Source organism: Cavia porcellus, unplaced genomic scaffold (assembly GCF_034190915.1).
Source record: "Cavia porcellus strain 051 isolate PalLab524CR breed Dunkin Hartley unplaced genomic scaffold, mCavPor4.1 scaffold_8, whole genome shotgun sequence".
Lineage (NCBI taxonomy): Eukaryota > Metazoa > Chordata > Mammalia > Rodentia > Caviidae > Cavia > Cavia porcellus.
The window spans coordinates 72,307,847-72,327,464 of NW_026947491.1; the positions used below are offsets into that span (position 1 = coordinate 72,307,847).

The following is a 19,618-nucleotide window of genomic DNA, read 5'->3' on the forward strand; positions in this document are numbered from 1 at the left end:
CATAAGGGCATCTGAGAATGCATTTTCTTCTTTCAAAGTACATTACTTTCCAAAATATTTTATATTTGTGGATACTATAGCTGCATGAGACACAAATATATTATTCTGTTAACTTGGTGTAATGGTGCATGCCTGTAATCCCAGAACATGGGATGCTAAGGCAGGAGGATCACCAAGAGTTTGAGGCCAGCCTGGGCTACACAGTTAGTTCAAGGCTGGCCTGAATTACAAGCAAGATCCCCCCAATATACACACACACCAAAAGAAAGTATTATCCTGTTTACATTTTTTTAGATCATGGCCTTTTGTTGATTGATTTAATTTGTGCATTAAATATAGTAATTTTGTTTCATGTAAGAAATTATATTTTTAAAAATAGCAAACTTGTATTTATACAAAGGACTCTCCTTATGCAGAATAAGGATCCTCACCTACGACATGTGGTTTTGTTGTGTTTGTTGCTGTTGTTGCTGTTGCTGCTGCTGAATAAGCAATTGCTGCTGCTGTCGACGCCGGGCTGTCCGTAGCTTTTCAAAGCGAGCCTCCATTTCTTCCAGGACTTTTGGGGTGTATCTGACCACCAGCTTGACACTGTCCTTAGCAGCCTTGAGTAATTCCACAGCTCTCTCATGGTGTTCTCCTTCCACACTCTGAAAAGACAAAACCATTTCTTGAAGCAGACAGCTTCAATGTTCTCTTTCCCGAGAGACAAATCTGAAATTAGTACCCTATTAAACATCCAAAGTTTGAAAGCCCAGGAATATAAGGCATATGGGATAAATACTGTCACCATTATTGTTTATTATACTCTGGATGAACTATATGCTGCATTGAGGTATGAAATGGTTTAGATGGGGGTTCAAATTAGGATGAACAACAAGGAATGAGAATGCCAAACACTTTGAATTTCAAATTTTTTTCTGGATCAGTGTTGTAAGCTGCTGAACTAGTTAGTGATCATTCACATGTGTGAAGCCAAAAGCAAAAGTGCCCAAACGGGAGTGCCCCAAGGGCTTGGAGAGCCTGAGAAATACCTTGAGGGCATGAAGAGCTGGCAGTAAACAGGTGTTCCAGCCCTGAGAACTCAGGGCGCAGGAAGCCAGCTAGTTAAGCAAAGAGGCCTGGTATGACTTCACTTGACCCCATTTTTGTCTGTAGCTTTATTTTCTTCATCCTCTCATTGTTCTCCAACTCCCTCCCCCAGGAACTTAGCTCTTGAGGACACTGACAGACGAATAAATGTATGAGTCAAAAGATTTGGGGGGGAAACCCCAAAATATTAATATGGGTGGAATTTTCCTATCAGATATTAAAATTTACTAAGAACCTACAATGATTAAAATAGTTCTTACTGGTAATGAGACAGTAGAGCAAAATTGAATCCAGAAAGAGATCATATATAAAATTTTAATATATGACAGATCTAGAACTTAGACAAAAGAGGAAGATTGTTAACACATGATGCTGGAACCAAAAATAATTAAATGATACAAAATAATGGAGACCCCCGTCTCATATTCAAAGCTAAATATCATGTGTTTATTAAAAATTTTAATGTAAAATAAAAATATAAAGTAAAACTAAAATGAATGCTTATCATGTTGCAATGGAAAAGAAATTCTTAAATAAAAATTCTGAGGTGGGAATCACAAAATGAGATTTCTTAATTTTATGTTCCCATATTATAAATGCTATAAAGGGGCAAATAATGTCAGAAAAATTCTTGAAATTTATGAGCTAACTTATATTTTTCATACAGTTCTTATACATTAACAAAGATCTAACCAAAATGAACAAATGAATAGCTCAAATCATAGGTAAATAACAATAAAAATACAAATGGTCCATAGGAAGTATTCAATCTCCCTAATATTCAAAGAAATATAGATCAGTACAAACATTCCATATATATATGGTGTAGGGAAGTAAGACTCTCAGAGATTGCTAATAAAATGGCATTATGTACTGAATAAATGATTTATAATCAATAAATTTCATAGAAATTAAGAACATCACATATGCATGCACACACATAAGTATGACATAGCATAAAGAAAAAAAATGGGTCAGTTCTTGTGTTTTTGAGTTTCAAAAATAGTCTTTAATGCTATATAATGGTTGGTAAAACTATCTTTACTCCAACTAATTGGAAGCTATTTCTTATCCAACCCTTTACAAATTCTTTTGGTTGGGATGAGTGAGAAAGCAAAAGAGACCAAAGCTATAATCAGACTTCACGGATCCTACCCTCCTACCCCCCTCTCAGCAGATTTCTAAGGCAGATGGCATGACTTAATAAGGATCTTCATTTTGGCTTTCTTTTATTATTTTTAAATTTTCTATCCTGGGGATTGAACCCAGGCAGGGCCCTTGTACTGAGCTACATCTATTGCCCTTTTTCTTTTGAGCCAGGTCTTGCTAAGTTGTTAAGTTGCTCAGACTGTTCTTGAACGTTCCATCCTTTTCCATCTTGAACTCAGCCTCCCAGAGGGCTGCAGTCACAGGTGTGCACGGTTACGTCAGGACATTCATAAAGCCTTTTTGTCTTGAGTAAAATCCAGAGAAGAAATGATGGTGTGATGTGATAGTTAGGAACTGAGATAGGTTTAAAGATTATCAGAACATCAGAAGTACCCTGCTGGTTCAGATTACATTTTTCTATCCCATTCAGAAAGGTCTCACAATGAATATTAAATTGAGCTACAGGAAAATTAAACAGGCTATATATCAAGTCTACTTCTTCAATTATAACAAGCTTTATAATTTCTGCTATTATACAGATTTACAAATTTAAGGAATCATTTACAACTCTATCACTTGCTTCAGAAAGATAGATGTGGACTGAGGGAAAAACCTGAAATTAGCAATGAGACTGTCTTTGGTGCTTATAAGAACAACACGTCATCTGTTTGAATCTAAGCAGATAAGAAGAGTTTAAGAAATAGCCACGGTGAGCCCTGAAGACAATTTATATAACCAACCCACTAAGTCAGGACTTAATACAAAGCAGGGGTTATAAATAGCTTTAGGTAGAGTTAATTTTTGTCTTTGGTTGAAGCTTAGGAAAATGTGCTGGTTCGTTGATTGATTCATTCTTTTAAATATTCATTCAACCACTGACATAATTACTCAGAAGACTTTTATTAAGTATTTACTAGTCACATTCTACTAAATTCCTCGGAAGAACATGAAAGACAGGAAAACTTTTGACAGCAGTGGGCACTGTAAACCCTGTTTTGCAAGCATACAACCAAGTACGCTTGTAAATTGTGTCCCAAGATGATTTGTTACCGGGTGTTTTCTTTTTAAGAAAAAAACTTGGTGATTCGGTTGTCCATGCCCTTCTCTGAATTTCTAATATTAAACTTAGATGTTTCAATAACATTTGTTCTCTAAGCCAGCTGATTGGTCTCTGGATTTCTTTTTGCCTTTTTTTGTTTTCATTTAATAGGGCTGGAGATTCTAGGCCAGACCTTGAGAGGCCCATTGTCCCCGTTAGGACACTGAGTCTGTAGTTTAGAGCAGCCACAGGAGGGCTGTGGCAGCGAGGCAGGAGCTCTGGAGGACAGAGAGGAGGGCTGGGAGAAAGGTTGTCAGGCCCATCGTCAGCCCTGTGGAACTGTTAAGGTTGTCCTCTCCTGCCCTGCTTTTCCACACAGCACTTAAGAACAACAACAACAACAACAAAAAAAAAAAAAAAAAAAAAACAAGAAAGATGACCTGGTTGATCTTCAAACCAGGATCTTAGTCTTGATGCTTTGTCTCTGGCTTAGACAGTGACTCAGATGTTCTTTCTTTCAGGCTCACTGTAAGTAATGTCTCTTGGTTTGAATCCATCTTTTCTGTCTTCCCCATCAGGGTACAGAATCATTCATTTTGGAAATCTGGGCTGCATCCTACATTTTTGTTTCTATTACTGGAAATAATTTTTAAAAATAAGTTACATAATTAACCAATGTACTGGAAACTAAGAGTGGCATTTTAGAATGAGATTTGGAGTAATACAGTGGGCCCATGACTTACAAACTCAGTTTGTATCTGGTTGTATCTCAAGTTTGTTGTAAGTCAAGACTATTTTTCCCATAAGAAATAATGGAAATAAACATAATGCATTTTGAACCTCCCAAAACACCCTTTAACTGAATTTTCATAACAAAAAAGGACTGCATAATGATGTAGTCAGGGCAAGGGAAGAGATTTAATATAGGACACATAATCTATCCATTTTTTTTTTTTATAATATTCACCCAAGAAGTCAAATGTAGATGAGTACAAGAGATCTATCCACACACTAGAGACCCAAAGAATCCAGCTAAGGGTCTAGATTCCATGCCAATGTCCCCATGAATCTAGCGGAAGGCTGAGAGCCCATGACAATGTGTCATGCAAGTATGTATCAAGGATCTGTGAAGGCCCAGAGGCCAGTGGTGCAAGTTAGAAAGTGTGTGCCGTGGAGTGTGCCCGATCTGTGCCACCAGGCTGACAGATCTGAACAGGAGCTATGAAGCAATGCTCCAGTAAAGATCAGGGCTCCCCTAAAGAGAACCGCAGCCATCCTCAGTGACAGCAAGGACCTGAGTTCCTCCGATGATGAGGACAATTGAGTTCATATCTGGAAAACCAGTGTGACAATCTTCTCCAGCAGAATCCACAATATACCACTTTCTCCTCCAGTTCTTGTCTTACGCTGCTGAAACGGTCCTCAAGCAGGTCTTCCGTACTCCAGAACCATGCTGACTCAGTTCATCTGGGTGTTACAAGCTATCAGTGGTTAACTGACCACATGTGTGCAATTTACCAGAAACACCAATAATTTTCCTATTTACCAAAAAATCTAAAATGTGCCTAGCTCACCAGAAACAATTTCATACCACAGTCACCATTCAAATTAATATCTTTGCAAGAATGGAGGATGAAATAGAGGGTGGTTACTGCTTGGAAGGAGAGTCCTCTTTCATAGGAACATCAGAAATCTGGCTCTCTAGTGTCCTATCTCTCCTTGGGAAAGTCTGTAGCCCACCAGGACCTGCTTCTGGCTCACTAGGTCTCAACTTTTTCAGAATTTAAAACTGGTCTAGGTTGTCTGTTTCTGTCATTTCTTTAACATTGTTCGTAGTATGACATGACATTGTCATTAAGCAAGTGAATGCAATGATTGGCTTTTTCTCTGCATGGGTCTTCTCTGCAAATCTTTGTAGCTCTGTCCATTTCTTCAGAATTTTATTTCAGAAGAAATTTGCTGCACTGATTGTTGATACTTCTGCTCTTCAGAAAGCTCCTCAGCTGACATTCTTTGTTGCTTAGCCAGAAGTTCTTTAAGTTCCTCTGTAGATAGTTCCTCTGAGTGTGGCTTCACCAGTTCCTCAGCATCACTGCTGTCTACCTACAAGCCTGTGGACTCTGTTACAGTGATAAAGTCATCAGCCACAGGCTCAATTGAAGGTTCACAGCCTTCTCTCTACTAGACAATTTTAGGCCATTCTTTCTTCCATGCAGCTCTCAGTGTTCTTACAGAAACATTGGCCCAAGATTTCTCAACTAACTACACACAGGAAAGGATGTTGTACTGTCCCTTTCAGAATCCTTTAAGAATTAAATCTGTATCTGAGACCATCTGGAAGCACTTCAAGAACAGTTCTCTGGTGTGCAGCTTCTTAAAGTTAGCTATACTGTAACCTGCTTGTCCACAGGTTGCAGCAGAGGATTTGTATTAAGTGGGAGGAACTTAACTGAGAGCAATGGTAATTTTCAGCCAAATCTTCTTCCAAATCTCATGGATGAGCAGGAGCATAGTCCATGTGATGAGAGCCTTGAGTGGTAAATCTCTGTCCTTTATATATCTTTTAACAGTAAGACAGAAAGCCTCCCTGATCCACTCAAGAAAAAGCACTCTTGGTACCCAAGCTTTTGCATTGGACAGCCACATGACCCCTAGCCCATTCTTCATGACTTTACGTTTTCTAAATACTCTCAGAGTCTCAGAGAGATAAACCAAAAGAGGCTTTATCTTGAGGTCACCTTTCGCATTGACCTATCACTATAAGTTTAGTCCATACTTTAGAAGCTTGTAGCCTGACATCATCTTCTCTTCCTAGCTAATCCATGTCCTGGGTATTTTTTTCCAGGAAAGGCCATTCTTACCACAGTTGAAAACATGATGAGAAAAAAAGTTATTTTTATGGTCATTGTTTTGAAGGGTATATGCAACTTTCGGCAGCCTTTTAATCACTACTTGTTGCTTCATTATGTGTAGTTAAGTTATGAATTTAGGTCTTACTTTAAATTTGCGAAACCACCCCTTATTGGCACAGAATGTTTCACCATTATCACTTGTTGATGGATTATCCTTCAAAAGATCTGCATTGATAGCCCTAGCTTTTTCACAAGCTATAGACTCACACAGGTTATAACCTGTTATCTGCCTTTCATTTATCCACACTAAAAATAGCTTTTTTATCTCATCTAATACTGCTGATCATGAATTATTAATTTGGGTAACACCCTATCTTCTCTATACAAATCGTTTCTCTGTAAGATTGTCAAGATGGTGTGTTTCAACATACTGCACATACTAGTGAGAGTAGTCACATGAATGCTATTCTCATATTTCTCCACAATTTCCTTCTGAAAAGTTGTGATTACTTATTTTACCTTCCCTCCTTGCTAAGCCCTTTTTTCTAGCTTTTTTGAGACCATTTATTAGCAATAATAGTAGTGATTTAAAGCACTGAGTGAAATCACAACCAGAAACACATGTATCTGGGATCAGACTGACACTTAACTATGCTTACATACGCTTTTCTAGCATTGAGAGTCTTTGTTTACAACTGCACAAGCGGCCAGAATGTAGGTCATAACTCAATACTTCAGTAGTAAGATAAACCTACAATTCCTGTTGTAACCCTGTAACTTGAGGGTCCACTGTATAAACCTACTTGTGAGCTAAAGGCCAATCTGAACTACAGACTCTGTCTCAAACAAAACAAAATGAAATGAAACTAAAGGAAACAATCACCATCACCACAACCAACAATAACAAACTCTACAAAAAACCTTAAAGAGAAACTTCACATCTGCTAATTTGTGTCTAGCTTGGCCTTGAGCATTCATGGAAATGGATAAAAACACACTAGAAAAAGAGTGAAATATCCATTCTGAAAAAATTTTTGCTGTTAAACATTTTTTAATACAAATAAAAATCAGTATGGGAAAAAGAGTTCAAAAGCTTTTATTATTATTTTCAAAACTTACACATTCAAGATACTAAAATACTAAACATATATAAAGCCGTACGAAACTGACCTATGATGGTAACATGCAAAAGAAATATATTTTCTTTCAGGAAGCTGGAGATAAAACAACAGTAGACCATCAGATGCACACTTGTTTCATCAGCAATTTCATGTAATACTATACTCTTGGAAACTTTCAAAGTAGTTCATTTGGTAGAAATTTAGCTAATCAGTAAGTGAATCAACCCCTAAACATGCCTGCATTCTGACATTTCAATAGGTTTTCTGTTTCCACACACTGTGAAATATCAAAATGTCTACTATTTCTGGAAAGCTCAATTTCCTTGTTGATTGAGCATTCTTTGTAACAATTTGGATTACTCTGTCTGCACGAATTTGCATATATGTGCTCTTACGCTTTACCCATAGAGGGCAGTAATATTTCAACCCTGACCAGACCTCAGAAGAGCTCTTGCCCTGAAAAGGAGTCTACGAACTATCAATTGCCAAAGACTCATGATCAAGTCTTTATGCAGGTTTTTCTTTATTGAGATTATTATCAACATGAGTTTTTACTGTTAGGTAAGTTGCTTGAATATTGTTGGATAATTAAGATTTGGCTCCATCCTTTAATTATTGTAGATACACTAAGAGCCAGGCTTATACATAGGCTGCTAACTGATATCAGTCATTCCTTTGGATTAAGGTCCAGATTATTTTATCAACAAGTAAAGGATATCAAGGGTGTTAGGTCAGAGTATCTTAGTGCAAGTAAGCAGCTCAGAAATTTAGGACATTACATCTCAAAAAGCTCTTAGGAATAATCTCATTTATCTTCTTGTGTCTTAATTTATAAAGGAACAGGGATTAGGAGTGGCTGGGACCTAACCAAGTCTATGCATTTGTTAGCTTCAGGAGGGGATTAGAACTTGATTAATGACTGAGCTTTCAACATCCCCATAACACTTTTCTAGGCTAACTAAACAATAAATAGACCACATGGCAGGCCAGTTTTTGTGTGATATGCAGTGTATGTATGTATGGAGATATATATATGAACATTGTAATGTTTATTGAATACTGTTTTAGAGCAAGTCTGTTTTATGTGCATTATTTATAATATTCACAATAAATATATAAGAAAGGTTAAGAAAACAAGCAGACTAATAAATGCTTGCTAGGTCCCCAGGTTGAGTGTAGATCATGTTGACATGAATTTAGATTTGCCTGTTCTCAGAGATACTTACCAATCTATTGCCTAAAATAAAGCAACCAGAAAAAATTAAATATCATATAGATGGTTTTCCTCATTTATGAATATTTTTGACCAGTAGTTTTGAAAGTTGGGTGTATACAGAATTCAACTGGAGAACTTTTTAAAATGAGAGACTTACGCTGTTCTTAGATTTACCATATTATTGCCACAACAATATAATCTAGGAATATGTGACTACGCATAAGACTCTGATCCTGCCAGTCAGACACCAATGAGCAAATTTTGTGTTTGCACATCCTTCAAAGACTAGAATGTCCCTAATCCAAACAGTAAATGCCATCTCAACCCACACCTCTGCTCTGTTGCTGTAGGAAAAGCACTAGTTATTATGCAAGGGATATCTTATCATTTTGCCTTGGTGTATGTCTATACTCAATATTTTGGGTCACATAAAAATAAAGATGCTATTTTGAGTTGGTATTTAATTAGAAAGTGAATTATCTCTTAATAAGCTGCAGTGTATAATCAGAAAACAAGTTTGTGATTCTTTGATCCTTCCCTTTTCTCAAATAAGCTAATTTTCCAGTTCTCAGTATATTATCTTTTGCATAAGTGGCAAGTGTATTAAAAGCATCCCATTTATCCCTTAGAAACAGTATGCTAATACTCTCCCAGAGTACTCCTGCTTCTGCCTAAATGCTAACATCTCTCTCATTGTAATTTATAATTTATCAGTTTCCATCATTCTGCTGCTACTACATTTTTCAAGGGAAGAGTGAATCTTATTTACCAGCATCTGTACTAATGTTTATTATGTGCTCTATATATACTTAATCAAAGAATAAAAGATCTATCTATGAATCTTCTATAGCTCTATCAATACCTATAGCTAATTGTCTTAGTTACTTTTTACTTGTTGCTGAGACAATACCTGAAGCCCAAAGTTGGGAAAGAAAAGGTTTATTTCTTACAGTTTTTGGAGGTTTCAGTCCACACTCAGTTGGCTCCAAGACAGGTGGGCATGGCTGGGCCGCCTTTCATGGTGGCTGCAAACAGCAAGCAGGAACCGGCAAAGAGAAAGACACATCTTCTTCCCGCCATTACCTCACATCCTGGCTCCACCCCTATGTGGGTGGAGCACTGACACCATCAATCCAAGCACTAGACAATGAACCAATCACAAATGCACAATGCAAACTCATGAGGCCTGGGGGACACAGACATAAATCATGACACTAATCTTCACCTACATACATTTTTCCTATTAGGAAAAGGAGCCATTACTGCCTTGCTCTCAATTTAAGCTTTTCAATTTTCAGGTCTGAGAACCTAGACAAACTGCTTAACATCTTCAAATTTCAGTTTTCTCACATATAATATGGTATCACAGAGGACTTCATAGAAGCATTCTGAACACCAAAATCAGCACACACAAAGTACTTAGAAGAGTGCTTGACACTTATGAGATGTTAGTTTTTGTTGGATCACTTCCTCCTTGACAATTTTGCCATACATAGGGCTTCGGATGCTTAAGAATTACATAGGAAGAAAAATTTTATGAAATAAATTGATAGTTCTTGGGGCTTATTGGAAATATTTTTAAAACTACTTGGAGTGAATCCACTGCTTTCAATCAACTTCAAGTAATTCAAGAGCATTGTCCCCATTAATACAATTGGTATGCTAATTACAAATGATCATTAGTTATTCATGAAAAATTGTTCCTTCTAGTCCCATCTCAGTGTAACACTTTGTTAAGCAAAGCACTAATGTGTAGTGTGCAGGAGACTCACTTGGTAGGCATACACGTAATGTATGGGGATTTGAGGGAGGAAAACCATCTAATAATCAAAACACTAGAGAAAAGCAAAGAGATTAACAGGAAAAAATGTATATAATTACACATAGTTTTATCCTGTGAGAGTGGTTATAAAGATCAGAGTTTCTGTACCATAAAAGTAGAGAATACAGTGTATTAGCAGTATGCTTAGTGAGCAGAAAACTTAAACAAAAATCAAGCACAATTCTAACATTTGGTTGATCTCAGCCCATCTCACAGATCTGGGGACTAAATATAGAAACAAATGCATCTACTAGATCCCACTGTAACACTATACAACAACTCTACTCAGTCCTTGATACTCTGGCACCAAAGGAAGAAAAAGATTCCTAATGGTTATCGGGATGAACATTGAACACCTAACTACCTCACCACATACACACGGGTACATACACAGTTATCTTCAAAAGCACAAACTTGGGCTCTAGATCTTTGACAAGAGAACAAAACTGCCTGGAAAAAAATGTTCCTAGAAAATGAGATCTTTAAATCAGTGTATTGGCTTTGGGAGCGGTAGGTTTCAAGGAGGCAGTTGGGATTACAGGGATCTTATGCCAACAATGACTCACACTGATCTGTATTTATGAGATGAATGCAGTGCCCGCCCCTGCACTCCCAATGCATGATACTCTGTGACACTGACCTCCCAAGGAATCTCTTGCAAATGCTCCTGATATGATAAGACACTCAATTCTCGATATTTGCTTCCAAATATCGAGATATGTGCCCCTCCTCATATATCCACAAAGAACTGTGTTCTCCACACTTAACACTATTACATCTCCACTTAAAAAGCAAATACATTTTAGGCACTAAAATCTGGTGTCGCTTCTTAATAAACTCCCAATCCCTTGCACAGAAAGGTCAGGGGGTGAGATCTGAGATCTTGGACAAATCGCTAATTAACCCCAGTTGTCTTTGGTAGCATCTTCTCTTTGTACTGCAGTTCCCACATTGGGCTGTCCAGGTTTTTGCATCGAATATCCAAAAAATTCTAGTCCAGAGAAAGTGAGATAGTTGGTGATCCACTAAGATGTAGGACGATGTTGCAAAGATGGAAGAGTGTAGAGTCATGCCTGGTATATGACATTTCTTTCATAGGTGTTTTTTTTTGTTTTTTTGTTTTTGTTTTTGTTTTTTTTTTTTTGTATCTAGGATCAAACTCACAACCTTGCACTTGCCAGGCAGGCACTGTGCCACTTAGCTATATCCCCATCCCTCTGCAGAATCTCAAGAACAATCTTGAACAGTGTTAAATGGCTCTCCTAGCTGAGACGATTCAGAGAAGAGCTGTTAAACACTTACAAAGCAGTGATGCATGCCTACGCATTACACACTAGCTAAGATCCTTCAGCACCAAGGCTTATTTTCCAAGTAGTCTCTGCTGTTTTTTTGGCAGGTGGGTGGTTCTTGTAATGGAGACAAGGTTGAGGCTGGAGGGTTCTGTGAGGGAATCTGCAACCTAGTAAAAGGCTTACTTTATAGGAAATTTTTAGAAAACTCTATTAACCTAAGTAAGCTATAAATCATCCTTTTTCCTTTCCCAAGACTACAGTATCTACTATAAGACAATAACATGTAGGATTCTGCCAACCAAAATAGTTCTATTTTCTTTTTTCCTTCAGCGTCTTACTCTGTCAGTAAGAAGTAGTTTATGGTTATTAGAGGGTTTTAGAAAGAAAAAAACCCACTAGATTTCGGAAAGTTTTCAACAAAACCCTTGAAAAGATACCCTTTAATACTACCCCATTTTAGGAGCCTAGACTCTCAAGCAACTAATACAAAGTACAAGAGAGAAATACAGTAAATCTAGACAGAAGTTCTCTGGGCCTGGGGGAGATAAGTGGATTTCTTGTGAAGTGTAGAACAGCAAGGACTTTTATCTTGCTGTGTACCATGACTAATAAAACATTAATAACAGCTATAAAACTTAATTTAATTGTAGAGATTCACCCTGGCAGATGCCATCTTGCAGAAGAAGATAAGAAAATATATGCTTCAAGGATATTGTCCAATATCTTTCAACTCTACACATAAATGTCTTCTTCAAGTAAATGCAGACTATTTATTTTCAAAGACATTATTAAAAAAAATAAAACAAATGTCCATACTCTCTATTGTGTAAACTCTTTTCCAGACTCCAGTTTGATTCATTTGATCTCTGGATAACTTTTTAAAACCCATAGCCCAGTTCTGGGAGATAGTCTTGGAGGGCAGAGACTTTGCTACATTAATTGTTCCTCTCCAATACCTAGCGTAGTGCACATTCTCACCCAATGTTTGTATAACTAATATGTAATGAACTAGGTTGAAGCTGATGACCAAAGATTACAGCATTCAAAAAGCTAATTTCCCTGGCCTCAGCTCCAACATACATATGCAAAAACAGTATTAGTAACACCTTCTTTAAAGAGATCACTTGGGATTTAATGAACTACTCATGTTTAATACTAACCATGGTCCATAGAATGTGCACTATAAATATAGGTACTCTTACCCACAGACATTTTCTTATTTTTCAGAAATGAAAATTAAAATGTCCGAACATGCAGAGTTCTTTCCAGGAATAGACAAGTCCAACTGTTTCCTAATATTAATCTTCCACACAGAAGCAACTCATGCTTATTATTTTATCATAGATTTGTATGTTTCTCTAATCTCAGTTTTTTTCCCTTAGTCTACAATGTCCTTTGTATCCTCCTTTTAGTAACACTGAACTATCACTGTAGTCCAACCTAAACAGCATTTTCTTTGAGCCATGGCCTGCTTAAAATAAAGGGCAAACACCTTATAACAACCTGTGAGGGCTTTTTCAGTAGCACTTGTCAAGTTTGCTCCTGCTGGAATATGACTAGGTCTTTCCCAAAAAGTTTTCAACTAAAAGTTGTGAATATCCCTATTAGGGAGATGGAGATTAAATCCCAGAATGGAATAAAAACCATCCACTTAATGATACAAAGATAATAATACAATGCCAAGAATTTGGTGAAACTTGTATCTTCATACAATGTGAAAGTATAAATTGGCGTAAGTTTTTGGAGGTCAATTTGGCAGTATCTATTTAAAGTAAATATGTCTGTAGCTTCTTAACATGGCTTGCTGCAAATCAATAGCCACACCAGAAAAAAACAGTTATTCAAAAAAAATGAAGGCTGTCACTTAAATAGTGCTCTCACAGTAGAAAAACAGGATGAAAACCCAACTGAGTAACCAAATAATGTCCGTCAATTGTAGGTACCCATGTACTATGGAATATTATTTAGCACATTTAGGAAAATATGTACTGATGAGTCATTTTTTTTTTCTTTTTCTTCTTTCTTTTTTTTTTTTTTTTTTTTTTGGCTCCTGCGTATTGAGCCCATGACTTTTACACCTAGCCACATTCTCAACACTTTCATTGTTTTTGAGATGGGTTCTCAAAGAATTGCTAAATTGCCCAGGCTTCGCTTGGACTTAGTGATCCTTCTACCTCTGCCTCCCAGAGAGCTGAGGTTATAAGCATATACCACTACAACCAGTCAGCAAACCAAGAGTTTAAAGACACAGTTCTAACCAAGAAATCACATCACAGAATAAGTACAGATGAAAATATAGTGTATTTGAAAACTTTCTTACTATAAGTCAATAGTCATTAAGTATTTGCTACTCTTACTGCAAGTGATGCAAATATATTAAAAATAGTTTCTGTTCATAAGAACACTGCAAAGTAGTATGTAACTTTATCATCCCCATTGTATAAATGAGGCTGCTGAGCTATTGAAAAGTTAATTTTCCAAGACTACATCTTTAATGCATAAAAAAAAACCTGTTTCCAGAGCTGGTTTTCTCAGTCATAGCTCTGCAGTATCTCATAAATTTGTATTTGAAAATATATGAATAATAATTGTGGGTGTGTGTGCGTGCACACGTGTGTATGTGCATGTGAGCATGCACGGGAAAGGCAGAGAAGAGTGTCTGGATGAATGTCCATTAGGGTGCTATTTCTGCATGGGGAGAAGACAAGAAGGCCCTCATATGGAACATGCAAGTGGTTAAAGGGACTTATCTCCATCTAACTTTAGTCTTTTCAATTCTTTGAAAATTTTATATATTCATGTCACAAATTTATTATATACTCGTTATATGTATATTAATATTGCATCCCAGTATTACTGTGAGAAAAATGAGAGGGTAGGTCATGGTATTACAAACTGAAGAAAGTAGAAAACTGATTAATTTTGCTTAGAAATGCCTTGAGGCATTGCTTTGAAGTAATTAGAATAATAAGAAAAAAATTACCACCTTAAATGCCTGCGTAATTCAGGTGAAATGAAGGGATTTTGGTTGAATTACCTCAGAATTAGCGATATAGAATTATGGTTTATTGGACTTTCAAAATGCCAATTATAGTAGAATGCAATGAGATTCTGTTTGCACAATCACAACTGGATGTTTTTCTCCTGATAACACCGATTTGCAAAAGCCAAGATTTTTCCCCTCCATTTCCTCTTAGATTTTATTTATTTGCACCAGCACGTCAGTTATGTGGTTTGTTCATTCATATTTCTGTGTGAGTGCTATAAATCCATATTTTCAGGGAATAACGTTTGAGTGAGAAATGATGAGGAAGGATTATGAAATACTTTATGCTTAAATTTTTGCTTTTCATCTAATGGCTCCCAAGTTGAAAAACTATAGTGATTTCAATCTTGAATGATGTGAGACTCCAGAGAGAATTATAAATCAATCAACCTAGGAGTTTTCCTGAAAATGAAATGAGTTGGTTCTATATTTCTTTTTTAGTGTAATTAATATTGATCCTCCCTTCCCTGCTTTCCCAAATAACATGATATTGTACCAAAGAAACATTGCTATTTCCTACATAACAGATTCATAATGACATCCTGTTCCTTCTCTCACTAAACATCAAATTACTTCCAAGCCTGGTTGCCCTGCCTCTGACTCTGGGCCTTTCTAAACTACTCTTCCTCAGGCAATTACAGTAGTCATTCAAAAATGCAAATTTGATCATGTAACTTTCTTGTTTAAAATTAATCTGCACCCTCATTTTGCTCAGATATTACCCAAAGTCTTCAGCCTAGTATGCTTTGCCCTTTATCTGCTCTCTTCGAACACTTTGCAGCCTTAATTGGCAATGTTTAAGGCCCCAAACAGAACCTGCAATTTTCTGGTGTCTGACTTCTTCTATATGTTGTTTCTCTCACCTTCTTCACTGCCTCCTTTCACTTGCCCAATACTCTAACTGCCTGAGTATGGAGAAATCATCTTTGCCCAACACCTCCCACTCCCAAGCTTGAGGGTAGATGTTACTTCTTTGTTCTCTATGAAACTGCACACTTACATTATTTATAAAACAGCCTACATTGCAAAGTTGAGAAGCTTCCTGATCTATGTCTTCTCTATACCTTTAGATGAGATGAGAGATAGTATCCTTAGTTTTTATTTCACAATAAGACAATGCCAAGCATGTAACATTTTGTCACATGAATGAATGAATGTCTGTGTTTTATGGATTGGATAATGTTCATCAATGATTTTAAATTACACTGTTGTCAATTTTCTGAAAAAAACAATGATTTATTTAAACCATGGCTCCTATCGTAATGATAAACTAGTAGTAATAATGATGAAAACATTTAATATTTACTATGCATTCATAAATTGTGTTATAAAATTCAAACACTAAAAAACCAAAACAGTTGTATAATCATTACCTCGCAGTAATGAGGAAACTAAGATTCAGAGCAGTTAGCAAATTATGTATCAAACTTCATAGATTACAATGATATAGTCTATAACTTATATGCATTGAATTAGAATCAAATGCTCCACTGTATTTTAGACAGAAGATTAGGGCATGCCAAAGCTGGCTGGGGAAGTAGGTGTGACCTATTAATTACAAGATCTTGGACATACGCGCAGAACAGTCCCTAAACCTCTGCTTGTGGACTTCTTGCAAGAACACCAGCAGGTTTTCAATAGGATGAGCTAGACCTGATCTCAGTCTAAAATGATGGATCCCAACACTGCGTCTCCAGATCTGTGTGATAATCCAGGAATTACTATGGGTTTCCTCGAGATCTGGACAGCACAAAGGACACTCCAACACCAAGAAGAGCCTCCTCAGGGCTTTTCCTCACTAGCCTGCCCTGCTTTCTCTATGTGCTATTTTCTTCTTTTATTAGATCCAAGCTTGCTCTGCAGAGCCTTTTCTCCCCTACTCTTCACTTCCGTTTCTCAAATGAATTTGGTCACTGTCTTGCTCATTTGGTCTGATTCAAAAAGAACCTGGAATCCAATGGTGGGGGGGACAAACCTGGAACCTAGTAACGTTTAGGTGGTGAGTTACTTTAGAAGCAAGCAACTTGGTAACATAGAGTGGTGCGGATGGCTGGTTAGGGCCCTGTTGAATGCAGTCTCTAATTACCTTTATTGTCAGTATTGTTACTATTCTTGATTTATTTGAAAACTTAAAGTCTAGGGTTTTTAAAATTACCATTTGTATGCAGTGAGAAGTACACTGAGTAGAAATTATATTTTTCTTTATTTTTTTAAATAGCAAAATACTTAAAAACTTAAAAATACTTAAAACAGGAGCTGGGGATTTAGCTCAGTGGCATAAGCGCCTGCCTTGCAAGCGCACAGTCAGGAGTTAGATCCCTGGTACTGATAAAAACAAGAACAACAAAAAAACCACCTTAAAACAAAAAAATAAGTGAAATGCACCTCTCCTACTTTACTCCAGTCTCACTGATTTTCTGTTGTTTTTCCAACACATCAGTGCTCTTTCACCTTACAGACTTTGTGCTAAGTCTGGATGAAATATTCTTCCTTAGACATCAGTATGAGTCATTTTCACCTGCTTTGTTCATCTCTTCTGATACAATCTTCTCATGGCTGTTAGGGCTTGGGTGGAGTTTTAGACTGATTGGCTTTGAGATTTACCCAGGGATTGGGGTTGCCCACTTCTAGGTGTGTCTGAGCAGTCATGGAGCCATAGTCTTGGGGACTATGTATGGTCCCTCACCCCTTCCTCTCTGGCTTGGTTTCTCTTTTTAGCTTTCCTGCTGCATGCCCTTCTGCTAGGCTATCTCTGCTTTGATGCCTACCAAACATGGATGGAAACCATAAGCAAATTAAAACTTCTTATTGAAATTGTGTGTTGGGTATCGTTTTGAGGATAAAAGTAATTAATATAAATATCATGGATCCTGGGCCAGGGATTACAGCTCAGCAGCGCAAGCATCTGTCTGGCAAGCACAAGGTCCCAAGTTTGATTCCTGGTACTGAAAAAAAAAATCACTCCATCCCTCTCTCTCCCCTGGTATTCCCTGTCCTCTTTACATTGTCCTACTTGCTTTTATTCTCCTTAACATTTATATATGTGAGCACTGTATGTGCTTGTTTGTTTTATTTATTGCCTCTTTATTCTACCATTATATAAATTACATAAAGATAAGAATGCCTATTTTATTTTCACTAAAGAATCCTGATTTTCTCAAGTAATACAATATCAATGTTTAATACAGGCTTGGGCAATGAATTCAGACTATGCCTCGGCAGTGGTATGCAGCCCTGTTTGGCCAAGCAGGTGCTCTAGGTAAGAGGTATTCGCTCATATTTTGTTTAATGATTGTGCTGCCTAAGGGTACATGAACACTTCATCTGTTAGAGAAAGCAGATGAATGGGCTTGGATCAAGGCACGTAACACAACAAAGACAGGTAAAGTGAAAAGTTTGACTCAAGGCTTCACATTTCTATAAATAATTAACTAAAAAGCATCAGAAGGAAATTTTATGTGTGTATTTGATTCATTTTATTCACAGAAAAATCAAACTAAAAGTTGCGCATAATTAAATTCTCAATCACTTGGTAAAAAAGGAAAATTATTACAGGCCAGGCACAGTAAAAATGATTGAGCTTCTTTATGAAATATTTCAAACATGCAGATATATAGCCAATAAAACTGCAGGGAAACACATCCTGAACACCTATAAATACTGACACCAAAAACTGGTGTGTGATCTAATAACCAACATCATGCAGCCTGCATTAGCCTTCCTGCAGATTTCACCTAATAAAATGGAATGGACACAACGCTGTGTGCACCAGGGTCTGGGGCTAATTAGTTGCAGCTAAACTGCTACAGTGCAGGCAGGGCTGTTTAAAGTTTCTTTAGCATGGCTTAAGAGTAAGGAGCAAAACAATAATTATCCTTTCTTTTGGATCTAAGAAATTTAAACAGATGCTGGACATCACAAAAAGGGGCATTTCAGGATAAGCAGCTGTCTACTCTCTAGCCTAGCCTCCCTCATTTTGGACACCTTTAAACAGAGAGAGAGCTTTCAGGTTCCCTGTGAATTCAAGTTATAGATTTAACTGAGTGCTCAAAGGGATACTGTGCCTTCTAGATGCGGGCAGAAGAGAAAAGTGTCAAGGTTTGGGCACATTTCTGATTATGATATATTGGTAAAATATTTCTACAAAGCTAAAGCTAAAGGTAATTATGAGTAGTGCAGCCATTTCAACTTACAAAAAACCTAACTTGGTGTTTCCAGCAGAATGAGATAAAAATTAAATTCCTTAAGGTATGATCTACATCTTCTTTAAACTGTCCCTTCTCAGTGCCAAGCATAAAAGGGGGTTAAAAAAAAACCTTTCAGCAGCTCAGCTGAGACCTTTAAAGTGCTACTTTTACAATATGGTTAAGAGACAAGTGTGATAATGGTGAGCTGTCAGTTACATTCCCTTTGTCACCCTGGCAAATAGGATCCACCTGTGTCTTCTCCTCACAGATCTCTTGATCTGCAGACAAGTTGAGGATGAAGGCTCTTTCCTACAAGGGCAGTCATTTGTGGAATTAGCTGTTTTAAGATTTGACAGAAGCCCATTCTATTCACATATACCATATAGTAGTATACTCTGTGTACATTTAAATTTTGTGAATTCAGCTGCTGTTTGATTTGTATCAATTTTCTATGAATTGGAATAATAACGCGAAGGGCTGCTTTTTCCTCACAGAACACAGGACCGTATATGGATGGTATTTTGAGTATTATAGCTGGAGACATGAATGTGCTGACAGGATATACATCCTCCATGTACTGAACAGCAGTCACTAAGTAACTGGTTCAAAATAGCAACTGTTTCAAAGGTGGAACATTTTGGTTAATTCATATGTAATTTAATGAAAAATGTACATAGTGGAATTATTTTTAAAGATAAAATTTTCTACATTGCCGTGTTGTCAGTTTGACAGAATTCAATTAATTTTAAATGTACTTCTCACAAAGGAAAAAAGTAAATTAAAATCTTCCTTGCACACTTTC

General features: G+C 37.0%; 1 protein-coding gene across 3 annotated transcripts in view; it reads right to left on the reverse strand.

Annotated features, from left to right (window-relative positions):
* The window catches only part of Lin7a (lin-7 homolog A, crumbs cell polarity complex component), a 140,670-nt gene that overhangs the window by 11,728 nt on the left and 109,324 nt on the right, over nt 1-19,618 (reverse strand). For all 3 annotated transcript variants that reach the window (XM_063255202.1, XM_063255203.1, XM_013159513.2), the window contains exon 5: nt 432-650. In XM_063255202.1, coding sequence (XP_063111272.1) covers nt 432-650 — 219 coding nt within the window. The remainder of the gene's footprint in view (nt 1-431; nt 651-19,618) is intronic.